At 42.7% G+C, this 15,165-nt stretch overlaps 1 protein-coding gene across 1 annotated transcript; it reads left to right on the top strand.

Annotated features, from left to right (window-relative positions):
- The first annotated feature begins 159 nt into the window (after window positions 1-159).
- Window positions 160-11,736, top strand: LOC110977128 (uncharacterized). Its single transcript, XM_022230975.2, has 4 exons — window positions 160-630; window positions 4,137-4,366; window positions 4,680-4,828; window positions 6,879-11,736. Exons 1-4 carry the CDS (start codon window positions 571-573, stop codon window positions 8,450-8,452), a joined length of 2,013 nt encoding a protein of 670 aa, XP_022086667.1. The 5' UTR covers window positions 160-570; the 3' UTR covers window positions 8,453-11,736.
- The last annotated feature ends 3,429 nt before the right edge of the window (window positions 11,737-15,165 follow it).

Below are 15,165 nucleotides of genomic sequence, written 5' to 3' on the forward strand. Positions count from 1 at the left end.
TTCAACATTGAAGAAGCCTGGGATGCGTTTATGTTTTTTACTTTATCTGTTTCCCGCCGCACAAAATCTCACAAAGGAATTATTCGATATACACGTAGTTACACGGTATCAGACTAAAGCAAAAAGCCTTCAGAACATAAACTCGTTTCAGGCATATCAAAAAAAGATGCTCTGTCGTGCGCACGTATGAGCACGTTTAACGTTGATCCACAAGGAACTTTTCACCCGATAGAATTTACGGAAGTTAATCGACTGAATTAAGTTTAGTGAAAACTCGACCAACACATGTAGGCATACGATACGTAAAGCTTTGCCATAGACTTTCTACAAGTACATGTACATGTACAAGCACCCGTCCTGCATGACAGGTCACATCACATATCCGGAAATTTCTGTACGAACAAGGAAGTTGAACCACACGAAGTTGACTTGGGCCCTTGGGGTGGTGAGATTTGCTCGTTCGTGTCTTTTCTCCATTTCGTTCTCATGCATGCCGCGAGCAGGCAGATTCAACGAATAACTCTCTTCTTGTAAAATCAGCAAACTGGTGATCGAAAATAGAGCCCAAAGATGGAGATACCGCCGATAAAGAAGGGATATTTGTACCGGCCGCAGAAAGCGGGTTTGAAGGTGAGTTGTCATGGTTGTGCTGCGATTCCTGGAGGGGATGTCGTGAACAGGTGGGCTAGAATCTAATTGGGAATGTACATGTATATACCCTTCCCATATACACACTCAAATTATTTCCAGGACCATGACTGGTGAGTACGTGTATTTGGAAAGAGCTCCACACATACGGACGCCGCTTGACACCCCATGCACCATGTGCACAAACCAGTCACTGGTCAGAAAAAAAGTGTTTTCAACATAACAGACTTTGTATTTTCCTTTATAAATTGAACATTTCTGGACATATTTTTGCTTTCTGATAATAGGTCACCTGAGGGAATAATTACTGGCATCCGTGTATGCCGCAGGGTTGTTTGATTTAAATCATTCGATTTAAATCAATGGGAAAAAAATTTAAAAATCACTATTTTAATTCTCGATTTTTTCAAAGAAAAAAAACGGTTAGTTACTGAAGGAACTTCAAAGAAAGCACTCATCAAGTTAAAATTGATCATTTTATGTGCAATACACATTAGGGGCCCTACGTATTCTGACGCAATTTACATATGTACATGTACTTGTTGTAGCCTATGTTCAATTTGAAGTGATGTTCCTGCACAGAATTAATCTCTTGCCTGTGTACCATTAAAATTTGCTTTGCACATAAACAACTGTCATTAGCTGTTATATAACATTCTACATATGCAAATGCCCCCCCCTGCTTTACAGGCCATTGATAAAACCACTTGTGGTCAGAATAGCCACATCAGCGATAACAAAGAAACAGTTCACATGTGATATACATGTATGTCTGTGGATGTAAATAAAGTATACATGTAGTGAGCGTTGTACATGTGACTGGTACCAGTAGTTGCAATGAAAAGGATTGAGAGTGAATTTGGGGTGTTTCAAGCAAATGGTTATGATGGTTAGGCCCAACTGTTATGTAATTTTTTTTTAATTCTATTTAAATAAAAAAAATTGATTTAAATTTTAAAAATTGATTTAAATTTTAAAAATTGATTTAAATTTTAAAAATTGATTTAAATCAAAAAATCTGATTTAAATAAAAAAATCTGATTTAAATTTTAAAAAATGATTTAAATCAAAACAATCTGATTTTTTTTAAAAATCATGATTTTTATCAACCCTGGTGTATGGAACTCTTTCCATGTAGATGTATTTTTACTGATCGTACATTTGAAATTTCCGTTTAAACAACAGCTCTGTTCAGCGCTATCTTGACTCTTGAGCAAATTTATCGATAGTGCTCTGTCCCTCCTGAGTTGATTTGCCTATGAAGGGATTTTTTCAGAGGCAAAGCAGCTCCGGATGTAGTACAGTAAATTTGCGTAAGTTTCAAGATTGCAGCTGAAACGACATTCAATTTTAGAAATTGCAGGTGTACATATAGTAGACCTAATGTTGACAGTGCCTGGTCTGCAAAATGTTTTAGGCATATACCTACAATTTTCTACATGTATGCCTGCTTTTGACCAAATTTAACTTCTTCATGTTGTTTTCATTTTATATGTAGCTCAGTGGACATTGTAATATAAATAAGCCTACAGATGTGAACTGTTTACCACTAGCGTGATGAATTTGATTTCCATTTTATTTCATTTTGTTGGTTTATCATTGTCTTCTTTTGTAACAAGATACATATATTTCCCCAGGGCAAGAATATTGGTGCTTGTCAATGTCATTCTGTCTCTCTGAGCTTAGAGAAGCAGATAACGACGCTGTCTCCTAGTCTGTGGGATGAAAATGTACATGTGCATGTACCGGGTACATGGTATATGTACATGTACCGATAGCCAGGGCTAAGCTCATAGTTTGTGCATGATGAACTGATGTGTTACGTTGGACAGGATTGATCAATCTGCACAATGGCCTGGTCACTCTGAGCAATTGGTCTATCCTGCATTAGTTAAATCTCCAACTTGACTTCCGGTTTTCAAAACGATCTTCCACAGTCACGAATCGGAAAGAGAAGGCAATTTGGTAACGGTAGAATTATCGGCAAATCATGCTGTGAGAAATTCAACCCGCGTGTCTGCGGTTTAAAGCAGACATTACATGCACGCTCGTTGTTTAACTCTTGATTGCCTAATTGTCCGGTTCGACTTTCTGCTGAAGTATCGTTACCTATGCGTATATTGGGAAAAATTGTGGGAAAAATGTATTTGCTGTGTGTACATGTACTTGCTGGGCGGCATGCAACATTAAGACCAACTGTGTAGGAACTCACTGTAAAACTCATCGCTTTTCGACAAAGAATCTTTTTTGGATGGATGGATGTATGTATGCAGCACGTACGAGTATTTATTTGCTCTGCCCAGAAAGTCTGAGCGATCGCCAACCACTGGTCGATCTTACTGGGATGATGTACTCAGGATGTATTTTTTTGTTCAGGTTACCAGGCGAAATCTACCACGTAGTCGACTAATTTTCATCATTTTGAGCCTTCCCAGACATTTAGCCTCATGTCGTCGATCAAGTTTGGCGTGCATGCAGTTAGTGAAGATGTGGCTCATGGCAAATGGCATAGAATGCTTTTTTTTAACTGCTCTGCCCAGAAGTCTGGGTTTTCAATTCTCTGTTCCCTTATTCACATATTTTTATAGCAATTTACACCCATACGTACATGTAATAATGATAATAATATTATTAATAATCAGTTCTTATGTATACATATAAGTCGTCATACGGTAGCTGTTTCCTTTTTTTTTTTTTTTTAATTTTAGATGATTTTTTGCTTGCGGAGGGGGGTTAGGGGGAGAATGACTTGCCTGCTAAGAGACTTTCCCAGGGGCATGAATTTCCAAAGTTGAATACTTCCAACACGGCCAGCAGAGTGCCTAAAGAGGCTATGGTTATGTGGGTAGTTGAGTCCACTGCAAGTCAGTCACAATGAAGCCAAGTTCAGGTCATTGGAATGAGCTGTGACAAAAGCATTCCTTAGTCATTGCTCATCCAGTCGCTTGCAACTGGACTTGTAGAAGGACCTGCGATGAACTCTGTTGCCCTGGGACATAGTACATACTGTAAGAGGTGTGTACCCTTTTCAGGGCTAGTATTTCACCTGCATGCAGATGTTAAGGCCCAACAGTGTGTATGTACAAAGCATCTGTCCCAGCTGTACATGTAGGCAGGACAGTCCCAACTTGGTGCTGAGGTTGGGCCAGGCCAACAATGCTATATACGTTGTGTGTGACACACAGGCACAGTACACCTGTGACGTTGTCATTTCTTGACAAGCACATCGGAAACATACATACATGTGCTACATGTACATGTAGGTGAATCTACGTGTACGTGTAGGTTTTTGTTTTGTCTTGAATGAAATGCTGGAGTGGCGTACGTGTATTTTGATGAAGTCTGTCCGGTGTGAGTCGCATAAACCTAGAGAAGGCTGGGAATTTTTTCCCTAGAAATTTGCTGACTGTAGATGGGCTGGCCCATCTGCCGCGCTACAAGTTGTTTTTGTACTTGACGTGGACGGTACTCCCTTCTCTTCCCCACAGAAACACTGGGTGAAGCGGTGGACTCTTCTGTACCCGGCCTCAGAGGCCCAACCACCCCGCCTGGAGACTTTCGACAGCAAGGAGGCCGCGGCCAAAGAGGGCACCAAGCCGTCGCTCATCATCTTGTCTGGCACGTGCCAGGCTACCCAGACCACCCAGCACCGATCCAGGGATTTCGTCATGGACCTGACCGTGGAGGAGAAGATTTACGTCTACGCGGTTGATTCACAGTAAGTGAAGAGACGATATGAAATCGAATAACTCGACTTTTGGGGGGTTAGGGATATTCTCCCACGAACAAAGGCATTCAGTACTCTGACATCGAGATGAACCCGTTCTACTCCTTTTGGTCTCAACAAGCCTTTATGAGTTCTTCTAAAGATGTCTCGGACACAAAATACTTTGCAATGAATTGTAGCATTTGCCAGTTTTGCCTCTGATTTCATATTTCGTGTGTGAAAATGAGCACCAAGTCTTTGAAAAATAAAATGCGGGGGGGGAAAAAAAGGTCACACTCTTGGTGTAATTCTGTGCATCCATCAGGGAGGAGCTGGACACCTGGCTACAAGTGCTCGGTGAGGTCACAGCAGGTCGTCCGGGCAACAGGGCATCGATCGTACCTGACCTCCCCTCCTTCAGCAGCGAGACTGGAGAAGGCCTGCAGGAAAACACCTTGTATGACTCGTATGAGAGTAAGTGCTTCGCAAAGGGGATATTGTACCAGACATTTGCTCAGTGAATGCATTTTAGGCTCAGGATTTATCCCAGTTTTGTAACTGAAACTCCTCGGTGTTTATACGAGAGCCCCTCCATTGTAAAAAATCTGATATTTTGGAAGGAAATACATAGATCTGCTCACCAGCGTTAGAAATTTATGTTAAAAGCAAAGAGATGGGGCGTGTAATTTTGTCAAAGCAAATATTCCACGTTCAAAAATTGGTTTTGCGCGCCATCAAATCAGGTGGAGAGAAGAAACAGTGACTCCACTGGAGAGGAGGGCTGGCTGAGGAGCGGCAGGTATTCACAGAAAGTGCCTGGAGAAATAGCAAAGGATGATTAACCGAAATTCCTCTCCCAGTTGTCGGTGTCAGCCGTTTCATCTTTCGCAGATCCCTCAAAAATCGGCTCTCTTTGATGTTGAGACTTGTTAGTTACACTTTGTGCATGTATGTGTACATACCCTCCCCACCGTATACAAACATTTACTTGGAAAAATACGGTACGGTAGATTATCCTCAGAACACAGGAAGATAAAGTGTCACCAGCACTTTAGGTTGTTTTTTTTTTTTCACCTTGTGTTTTCCTGTGACCACGATGAGAGCTCACCTTTTTCCAACAATATTCCCCTATATGTTTACTTACATCAGTTTTTACTTCATGCCTGCTTCCTGCCTGTTTCAACTCTGCATGTCTTTACTCTAACAGTATTTTTAGAAAAGACTCGGGTGAACGGATCCCCTTAGTCATTGGGTTTGCAGTTCGAATTTGTTTCCTTAAAGGAAAATGGTAGTTTTAATTTTTGGAAGAGCCAGATGCACACGTGATTAAATGGATTGAAACACAGCATTGTGCGGTGCAAAAAATCACACCCACATTGTCATGCGTGAGCTGCTTGGAAAGATTCCTCGTAGCAAGATATGAAAACTGCTTTGTATTTCCTGTCTGTTTCAACTGTGCGTGTACACGTATTTACTTCGACAGTATTTTTTAGAAAAGAGTCAGATGTTGGCTGTTTTTCATAAAAACAAGGATTTTATGAAAGAAGTCCTTGTCGCTGATAGATTTAATTGACTGTTTTAGTGGGTTTTTTCCCCATTACCTGCAGCTTTGCTCATTTGCAACAATAATTTTCTACATGACATTGAAATTTGAAAAGATAGTTAGGAAATAATCATCACCCTCAAGAAATTGCATTGGATTTGGAGTCTCGGTGAGTTGGTTTTTCACCCAACTGATACAAAGAACTCTGCATGCACTTACAAAGGTAATGGATCTACAGGTACCGGTACATGTACAGTAATTAAGTAACTAGGCATGTCTGTCACTTAGTGCTAGCCTTGGACGAAATAGCGGTGGTTTCACTTGAATAAAGTCTCTCTGTTGTCTATCGAGTCAGAAAAAAGGAGTACTTAAAAGGTATAGGAAAGTCGCGGAGAATTGGGCGTCCTCAGTGGAATCCTGTTGTCAGAGGAAAAAGTCATTCAATCAAGGTCGTGCCAAGGTGATTTTTTGACAGGCCCGCATTTGATGTGATCACAGAATAATGATAAATTCACATGTACAGGCTACACGTACCTGTATATCCATGTGGGTCCGTAGAATACCGAAGTGAATACGTGTACGTCACATGCACAGTTATGTAATGCTTGTAAAAGGCATTTACTCGAGAACCAGCACACCAACCAACACACATGCATACTCCATTCATTTGCATTACACTTCCTGGTTCAAAATGACGTCACACTTCAGCACTCTATAGTGGTCCCTTTGACATTCTTGGAGTTCATAATACCCAAACAACTTTTCTATGCAAAATGACAGTGAAAGATCACAAAAATTGTCACGTTCTTGTCCTGGAAAAGTCATTGCATTTGATGTTCAGATTTCACTAGGAACCCTGCACAACTTACTAGTTTCTTTTGGAGGGATGGGAAAATTCAGGCTGATTTTTTTTTTCAATTTCAGACTGTTCACAAATGTTTCATTTGATTTGTTTGTTTTTGTTTTTTTTTTCATGTACAGCGATGACATTCAACATTGCTATCAAGCCCACTGCCTTCAGTGACTCACTCAACCTCCAGGGTAACTACACCCTGCAGATTGACTCTGTGAAATTGTCACTCCTTGACGAGAACACTAACAACGTGCTGTACGCGTGGCCATACCGATACTTGCGACGGTACGGTCGGGACAAAACGTCCTTCTCGATGGAAGCCGGGCGGAAATGTGAGTCGGGCCCCGGACTGATCATGTTTGAAACAAAGGATGGCAACGACATCTTCCATAACATCCAGAACTTTGTGAACAACATTTCAGGGCGGCAGCAGACGCCACCAGTCCAGTCCCACCAGAGCCACTCCCCCAGCTTCCTCCGGGAGGGGCACCACCCCCAGCTGCATGAGTCTGGTCGCAAGCCGGCCAGCCCTGCCAAGGTAGGCAGCAAGCCTCCACTCGTGGTGCCCCGTGCTGGCCACCCGGCAGTGGATCCAGTGAGTGCGCTGGTCACGGAGAGCACCCTCTTCAAGCAGAAGCTGGCCCAGCGGAAGGGTGCCGAGGACCCGGTTGAGGAGGTCACATCGACGGAGCCCAGGAAGCCCAAACAGTACCAGCCCAGGGGCAGCAAGGAGAGGCCGCCCCCCACCCAGCCTGCACTGTCCAAGCCTGCACCACCCCAGCCTGAACCTGTCTACTCAGAGGTGACGGAAAGTCTGGACCCATCAGCCAGTGAACCTCTCCCACCCATGCCAGAGGGAGAATACTCCCTCCCCGAATCCAGTGACATCCACCTCCGGCCACCCATGCCTGCCACCTCCGATCTTCCAGAATCCAGTGAATATGATGTCCTAAACTCTACCATGGCCCCACGACATCTCTACGACACCACTGTAGAAGAGCCTATTATGGAAGGATGGCGAATGTACGGCCGCACCGAAGACAACATCCACACTGAAAACTACATCAAAGGGTTGCGAATCTTAGAGGACGAGGAACCTAGCAGCGAACCCGAGCCTACCAAGCCCATTGCCAAGCCCACAACCGTCAAGTCCAAGCCTCCCACAAAGCCCATGCCCTTGCCCAAAGCCCGACAAATTGTTCGCACCACCAGGAATGCCCAGACCCCCGACACCAAGAAGGACCCACCTCCAACGATGGCCAGTGACAAAACTTATGACCTAGTTGGGGCCCTGCTGCCACCCGGCGCTAGCACAGGACCAGCGGCAGTCGACAGCATGGACGTGTATGACCACTTCGTCCGTCCTGCCATCATCCCTCCGGTTCCTGCCCCCAGGAAGACACACACCGGCCAGATGTCACAAGCGGACGAGTCTGAACTCTATGACCACCTGCAGCGAGAGGCCAACACTGGCGGGTCGAGAATGACACCCAAGCCTTACATACCCAAGCAACGGTCGTTCGACCCTGAGGATGCCTACGATGTTTTGCGCGTGGACGACCAAGCCGCAGGGGCCAGCCTCGGGGCTGGTGTACTACCAGAGGAGTCACAGTACATCGAGGCAAACCTAACCCAACCAGGTTCCAACCCCAGTGCCAGCGAGATGGACGAAAACCCTTACGATGTTGTTGTGTATCAGTGAATCCTGTCAACTTCCATACAACGTTAAAGCAACCATGCTGCACTCTGTCAAGCCAACAAGGACGTCGAGATCGCTATGAGGTAAAGTTGCTGTTCAAATTCCTTATCAGCCACCTTGTACGGTGCGTGCATTCACCGAGTACACCAGGTACACGGTGTACATGTAAGTAACAGTCTTGACTCACGTAATGCAAGCCAATCCTTCCCAGCTGGTAAGCACAAACAAAGTCTCCGTTTGTTTCTCTGGGAGTTAAATATGCCCCGAGGACAACACCCCGAAATTTCTCCATTATCCTGACTGAAAACACTGGCTAATTATTGTATGAATTTGAGAAACAGTATTCCTGAAGAATTATTCCATTTCATCCCTATTAGAGATGTGAGCATTTTTCCACATGTAGATTTTATGGACTTGCTTGTAAATGTACATGTACGTACATGTGCGGCCACATGTGCCACAGATTATAAACAGGACATGCCTTCGAGTGACTTCCTGAAACTCTATTCTGGCTGGCTCGTAAAAAAAATTAAACACTGTGATAAACTGACAAAAACATCTTGATAAAACAAAGGAATTCAAAACAAGATAAATGCCCTTTATAACAACACTTATCAGTGTTGTGAGATGAAATGAATATCTCATCGTAAACATTTTCACCATTTTGGGGGGGAGTCCTCGTTTTCGTGTTTGTTATGGAACCCGACAAACAAAATCATCTCGTCCATAAACGATAAGGCCCTGAAAAGCATTGCTTGCCAACTTCTTTTGTTTTTGTTTTTCTAATTTTCTAAATATAGCTTGTTCAGCCATTCCCTACTGGTAAGGAGTTTTCCCAAAAAACATGGCCTGATTGAGGCGGTCCTTGCCAAATTTATTTACCGATGTGTCTAAATGCGTGCAGGCACGCCGTTTGGGGGGGGTGTCTGTGGCTTGATCATTTGACATTGGTTTTAGCTGCTTCTTGTTGATGCTTCCTCCATGTACATGTACATGTACCGGTAGGCCTGGATTCACAGTGATTTCACTGCTAGCTTGTGGCTGTCAACTTGGTACAGCTGCTCACATTCGTACATGTACATGTAACTCGGTTCAAAAATCATACCTGGATAGGTAAGAAGTGTATATTTTCATTAATTGTCACGAATCTGGCAATGTTATTTGTTCCGGAGGACCATACATGTACATGTACTGTATGTCAGATTTTCTTTGAAATGCAACCATGACATCACGTCACTCGTGTCTGCAAAGCAGCTATTCACACAGCTTTCAACAGGGGTCAAAATATCCAGGGTTATTGTTGTAGTGTACATTAACTTACATGTACCATACATGTACATTTTTTTTACGTCACACCATGCATAAACCGGAACGATGAAGAGTCCAAACACACATGTATGTCTTCATACAGCAAGTTTTTGTACACTCCACACACAGTGCCGGTGTGTAAACATGTATCAGAAATCAACAGACACTCACAGGCACAAATTCACCATATTCATTATTATTATATGACATATATTCATTATATGACATTCTGTTAAAGGAAATGGAAGTGCACTGCACATGTACACGTTGGTGTTTGTTGTTACACACCATACATGTACACATCAGACAACAATGTCTCTTCTGTGATGTAAACACCAGACACTATATTATACCCAATAACTACACTGTGCATGCGCCGTTTGAATGTGACACTTTGAGTTAACCTTTTGCAACATTATCATCATGAAAGCACTGTGCACTCAACAGTTTGTTAGACCTTATGGGAAAATGCCAGGATACATACATGTGTACTTGTACATTCCCAAGCCAGCTCAGGGTTCATGTACGACCCACAATAACAAGAGAGGGGGGGGCTGGCCTTCAACAGCCAGAGCGTGTGTTCTTCATCTGGCAATTTAGTGCATTTTATAGCCAGGTGTATAAAGAAGTCGGTTGATCAAAGGTTTCAGGCAGGATAGAGAGCTTGGGGGTGTTTAGCAGATGCATGTATGAACGGTCAATGTTTGCCACTCAACCAGGATACCACAATCAAGCAGGGCACTTCCTCCCCGGAGTGTCCATACATGTAAATATCCAACGTACTGAGTTCTGCTCACACAATGTACAACGTACTACTTTAAAGGTACAGTCCCACATTTGCAGCTGTCCATAAAGTAACTGATGGAATTGTTGAAAAGCACACTTGGTTTCAAGATACCGCACATGTTGTTACCTGTTTGGGACTCAGCTCTCCATGAAATAATCCTTTCAAGCAAGCTGTCATTTTGGAGAAAGCTGTGAAAGAAGACTATTCCGCGGAGCACACACAAGCGTTGACATGATGACCGTCTACGCGTTGCTATAATTCGCTGGATCAGTACGCAGCCTTGCGTAGCTGCTGTAGATGGAACAAGAGTGACTCCTCAATTCTTGATTTGAAATCAAGATCCTAACTTTGTTTTTCTTGAAATATCCAGCATGCACTTACAGCTCCAACTGTCACTTGCATAGCACCCTTTAGATTTTGAACACTCGTGTTGCCTCAAACGAATTGTCCCTAACTACCCAAAACCTGCCATACTCCAATAGCAGGTTTTGTGAGGTTTTGGCAGGTTTGGTACCGACCTGAGGAACTTGTTGTTGAATTTTGTGAGAGTTGGGATGAAAGACCCGGGGAGATGGTGTTGGATTCTGTGTGAGTTGGGACACAAACAGGTCACTGTGTGCAGTGTCTGGCTTGCTGTACCAGTTGTTGGACTGTGCTTGATTTTGTCAGGTTTGGTACTGTTCAGTGCAAGTCATCCTATACTGCATAGACCCATCCATACCATATCACTCAAACTCCAATGGGCTCATTCTGTTGGAGTTTATCAGGTTTGGTACAGTAACCTGCATGTACAATAACATAGACAAGTACATGAACCTGTTGGATTTTGTGGGGTTCAGTATGCTTTCTAGTGCAGGAGCCTAGGGGGTTAGGGTTAAGCACAACTGACAAAAGGATGGACTGTACATGTACCTTTAAGGGGCACGTGTAAGGCACATTTTTTTTTCTTGTTGGGTTCTAGTTCACCACCTGCATGTGTAATGAATAATACCCCTTCAACAGATCACCAAGAAGAGACATTTGGACCAGCATTCTGGTAAATTTGGGTGTAGAACTAACACTGACTCTTCTTCACACTTTCAAATACTCGCGAGTTGCAAATTTGCTTCAGCATAAAACCCCAGAAGGTATCGAGTGCCCTCTAAACTGGCAGCATGAAAATTAAACGGAGTGAATTGAGACACAAATTTTTTTTAAAAAATGGCTATTACTTGGATGTGCGTACTTTAATTTACGCTCAACCAAGCAGTTAAACTACATGTAACAGACAAAAAAGCACATTTTGGCCTTGCACGTACATCGTACACGTAACCAAGAGGGTTTGCTCCTGATTTACTCCTCATTTTCTGCAGTTTATGAAAGTACATACACACTGATCGTTTTCCTATTCTTGAAGAGGCGAATCACGTATTTGTGTGGAAATCAAGGATTAGCCAAAAAGGAAGCATGTGTAATGATCATGTTTGGCACTGGAGAGGAAAATACCCGTAAGGTTTTGGGGGATAATGTTTCACATAGCCAGCAAAAGGAATTCAAAACACTCTTATCTTATCAGAGGCGCTCAAAAGACACCCGTGGCTAACATTTGAGTGGCTCTTGTTGGGGGCATTCAGAGGTCACCGGTATAATTGGAAAAGACGTGTACCTGGGGTTTTGGCAAAACTTCAAGGGAGTACACATACGCTCATGCCGCAAACCGTGCAATTGTTAACTCACGGCGACATTTGAACTGTGGATGCACACTTTTTTTCATTGGCCGGAAACAAAATATTAAACCCTGTCTGTGAGAATTCCCATGAATTGTCCAGGCTATAAGGCCTGCACGTGTTGCTGAGAGAAAGTTCAACGATTGAGAAGTTCCTTAACAAGCCATTCACAATGCAATACCAGCAGAAATTGTTTTGTCATGGGCTGTAATCTTGTGTAAAAATATATGAAATGTATATTTGCATACAATAACTTGTATAATTGTACTTATTAATGGGACTTGTGTGTACTGTACCGGTAGACATGTACATGTTCATTCCATGTAAAATGTACATGTTCTTGAATATTGGTGATCACATATTGTATTATTTAACTAACAACTCCAAATCAATTTTAAACATTGTAAACATTGGTATTTGGACTAGATTTTGTTTCGTTTCTTGTTTATCTTCTTACTTACGGAATAAGATGAGTTACCTTACTCAAGGACCTTACCAAACAATTCTGAGATCAAGGGTAGACCTGAAGAACTTCTTGATCATCGGGGAAACCTTAATCCCCTCTCCCCCTAAAAAAATAACTGACATAGGCCTTCATGTGATCATCGGGGAAACCTTGATCCCCCCCTCCCCTAAAAAATGACTGACATCCATGGGTCTTGTGATGTCAGTGTGAGTGAGATTCGGCGTTGAAACTCCAGAATGCTCTCAGGGAAGGGCTGATCAGTGCTCCGGACTTTCACAAGACTTCACCGGAAAGGTTCGGCACTTTCCTTCATAATAATTCTGCGGCTGGGAAGTCAAAAGCACAGCGATCTGCATGTGACATTTGGATGTGGCCCAAAGCCAATGTGAATACTGGTTTCACTTCTCAGCTGTCCACAGAAGTATTGTAGCCCTGTCATAGAAATTGGATTTATGATGGTTGAAATTTGCTGATGTTGGCCATCGGCATGTTGTTATTTCTTTTCGAGGGAGTGGGAAGAAAGAGATGTTTTAAATTTTATGGATGTTTGGATAACCTAATCGACGTTTTCCTATGTCTAATAAGCAGGACTGTAATTTCTTGGAGGAAACAAACCCAGACCGCCAGTACAAGACCTATAATATATGTACATGTACTTTGTTGTGCGGATACACATGCACAGTACAGTATAGAAATACATGTAAACTTGCACTGTTCTCTTGAAAAAGATGTGAAATGCATATGTACATGTACCCACTTGTACAAAATGGACATGAACTTTAACCCTAGATTTAACTCCAGTTTTTTCACCGAAATTTGGGAATAGTTCATTGATAACTCAGGCATGCAACTTTGCCTCGGATCAGCTGATTTCCTCATTTCTCACTTCACACTCATGTCATTCAAAACTGCAAAACACTGGACAAAGTCTTGTAAAGATTGGAATTTCCTTGTTTTTTTTTTTCCAAGTCCAAGTTACATGCCTGATAACTACATGTTCATGTACATGTACATTGTGAAAAAATTTGTAATTTTGCCCGACTTACTGGTATTTGTGCCGTAAGGTACATGTACATACACGTGTGATATCACCGGCCTCAATTCACCAGTATTTTTGAACCCTGGTAACAGAGAAAAACAGGTGCAAAATGAACAAGCGACGATGGGATGAATCTCTCTGCCTCCACTTCCTTTAGAATTACTGACAAGTGGTAACCCTCACTTTTGCGGGAATGTACAAACCAGTTTTTATTTTCAGCCCGTTTGTCCTTTTGTGAATTTCTACAGTAAACACAGTCTGCAAAACTCATTCACAGCATCTCGCCCGTCTTTTCCCGTTTCCCCTTTGTCAAAATTTAGTCACATTCCACAAGAGAAGAGAGACACAGCTCCTAAATTCCGAAATTCCTAAAGGGGGAGGGAGGAAATAAGAACAGATGTACACATGCACTTGGATGTACATTGTAATTTGTACATGTACAAATATGTTCACAATTGCCCATTCACGCTGACTCTGCAGTGTCAGCCCATGTCAGTTGAAAGAGAGAATTAAACAGGGAAAAATGGAGTGTGGAACTGGTCATTGTTGGTTGCGCAGACGCACTCGGGGACTCAAAAAATGTTTAGAATATGACATCAGGGAGTTTGGGGGTCGGCAGGATTTTCTAATGGGGATTTCCCTCTTGGAGTTCGGACAGGATGCCTCACGGGCTTGTAGGGAGTAGTGGAAGTGTATTTGGCATCAGCTGACTAAAACGAGGGCAGACCCTGATTGTACAGCCTCTACAGGCTGCAAGACAAGTCTTTCGACATTCATCAGCACCCTAGTCTGGGTTAATTTGTGGATTTAACACTGTAGGGCGCACGTTTCGGTTGCCCTGAAGTCCAAGAAAGCTCATTTCAAACTCCAGTGAATATTGCCGTCACCAGTCCAAATCGTGGTGCTACATGTACAATGTATTCTGCTGCGAGGGGGATGGGACGATGGTTGGGTTGCACCTGATGGTGCAGAAGGTATATGTACTGCACATGTAGAAAGTACCGGTACATCTAGCTTGTATTTTTCATTAAGCTTCAAAAATGGTCATAAGGACAGTATGGTATGTGTACTTTGACCAGGAAATACACGTTCATGTACATGTATAACAGTATAACATTTCACATATATGTACAGTACATGTACGTACATGCTGTACCATTTGGCCTTCACTCATTGGAATTTCCCGTTGTACCAAATATAAAAAGTACCCGATCGTGCAAATGTATGTTGGACTTGCATAAGATACAGAGTGCACTGCGCAATATTGTGGTCTTTGCATTGTGCCTCAACCCTTTTTCCCTAACTTAGGATCTTCAGCAAAAGATACTCTGAAGCATATTTTTGTAACTTAAAATCACTCTTTCCTACTCATCAAGGTATTTTTTTCAAGCAAGGATAGATTCATGGCCC

Source organism: Acanthaster planci, linkage group LG13 (genome assembly GCF_054643075.1).
Source record: "Acanthaster planci isolate LZ-2023a linkage group LG13, COTS_SCS, whole genome shotgun sequence".
Classification (NCBI taxonomy): domain Eukaryota; kingdom Metazoa; phylum Echinodermata; class Asteroidea; order Valvatida; family Acanthasteridae; genus Acanthaster; species Acanthaster planci.

Coding starts and splice junctions, on each gene's coding strand:
- LOC110977128 (XM_022230975.2), top strand. CDS start 571: ATGGAGATACCGCCGATAAAGAAGGGATATTTGTACCGGCCGCAGAAA. Junction 631..4,136: donor CGCAGAAAGCGGGTTTGAAG/GTGAGTTGTCAT, acceptor TCTTCCCCACAG/AAACACTGGGTGAAGCGGTG. Junction 4,829..6,878: donor CTTGTATGACTCGTATGAGA/GTAAGTGCTTCG, acceptor TTTCATGTACAG/CGATGACATTCAACATTGCT.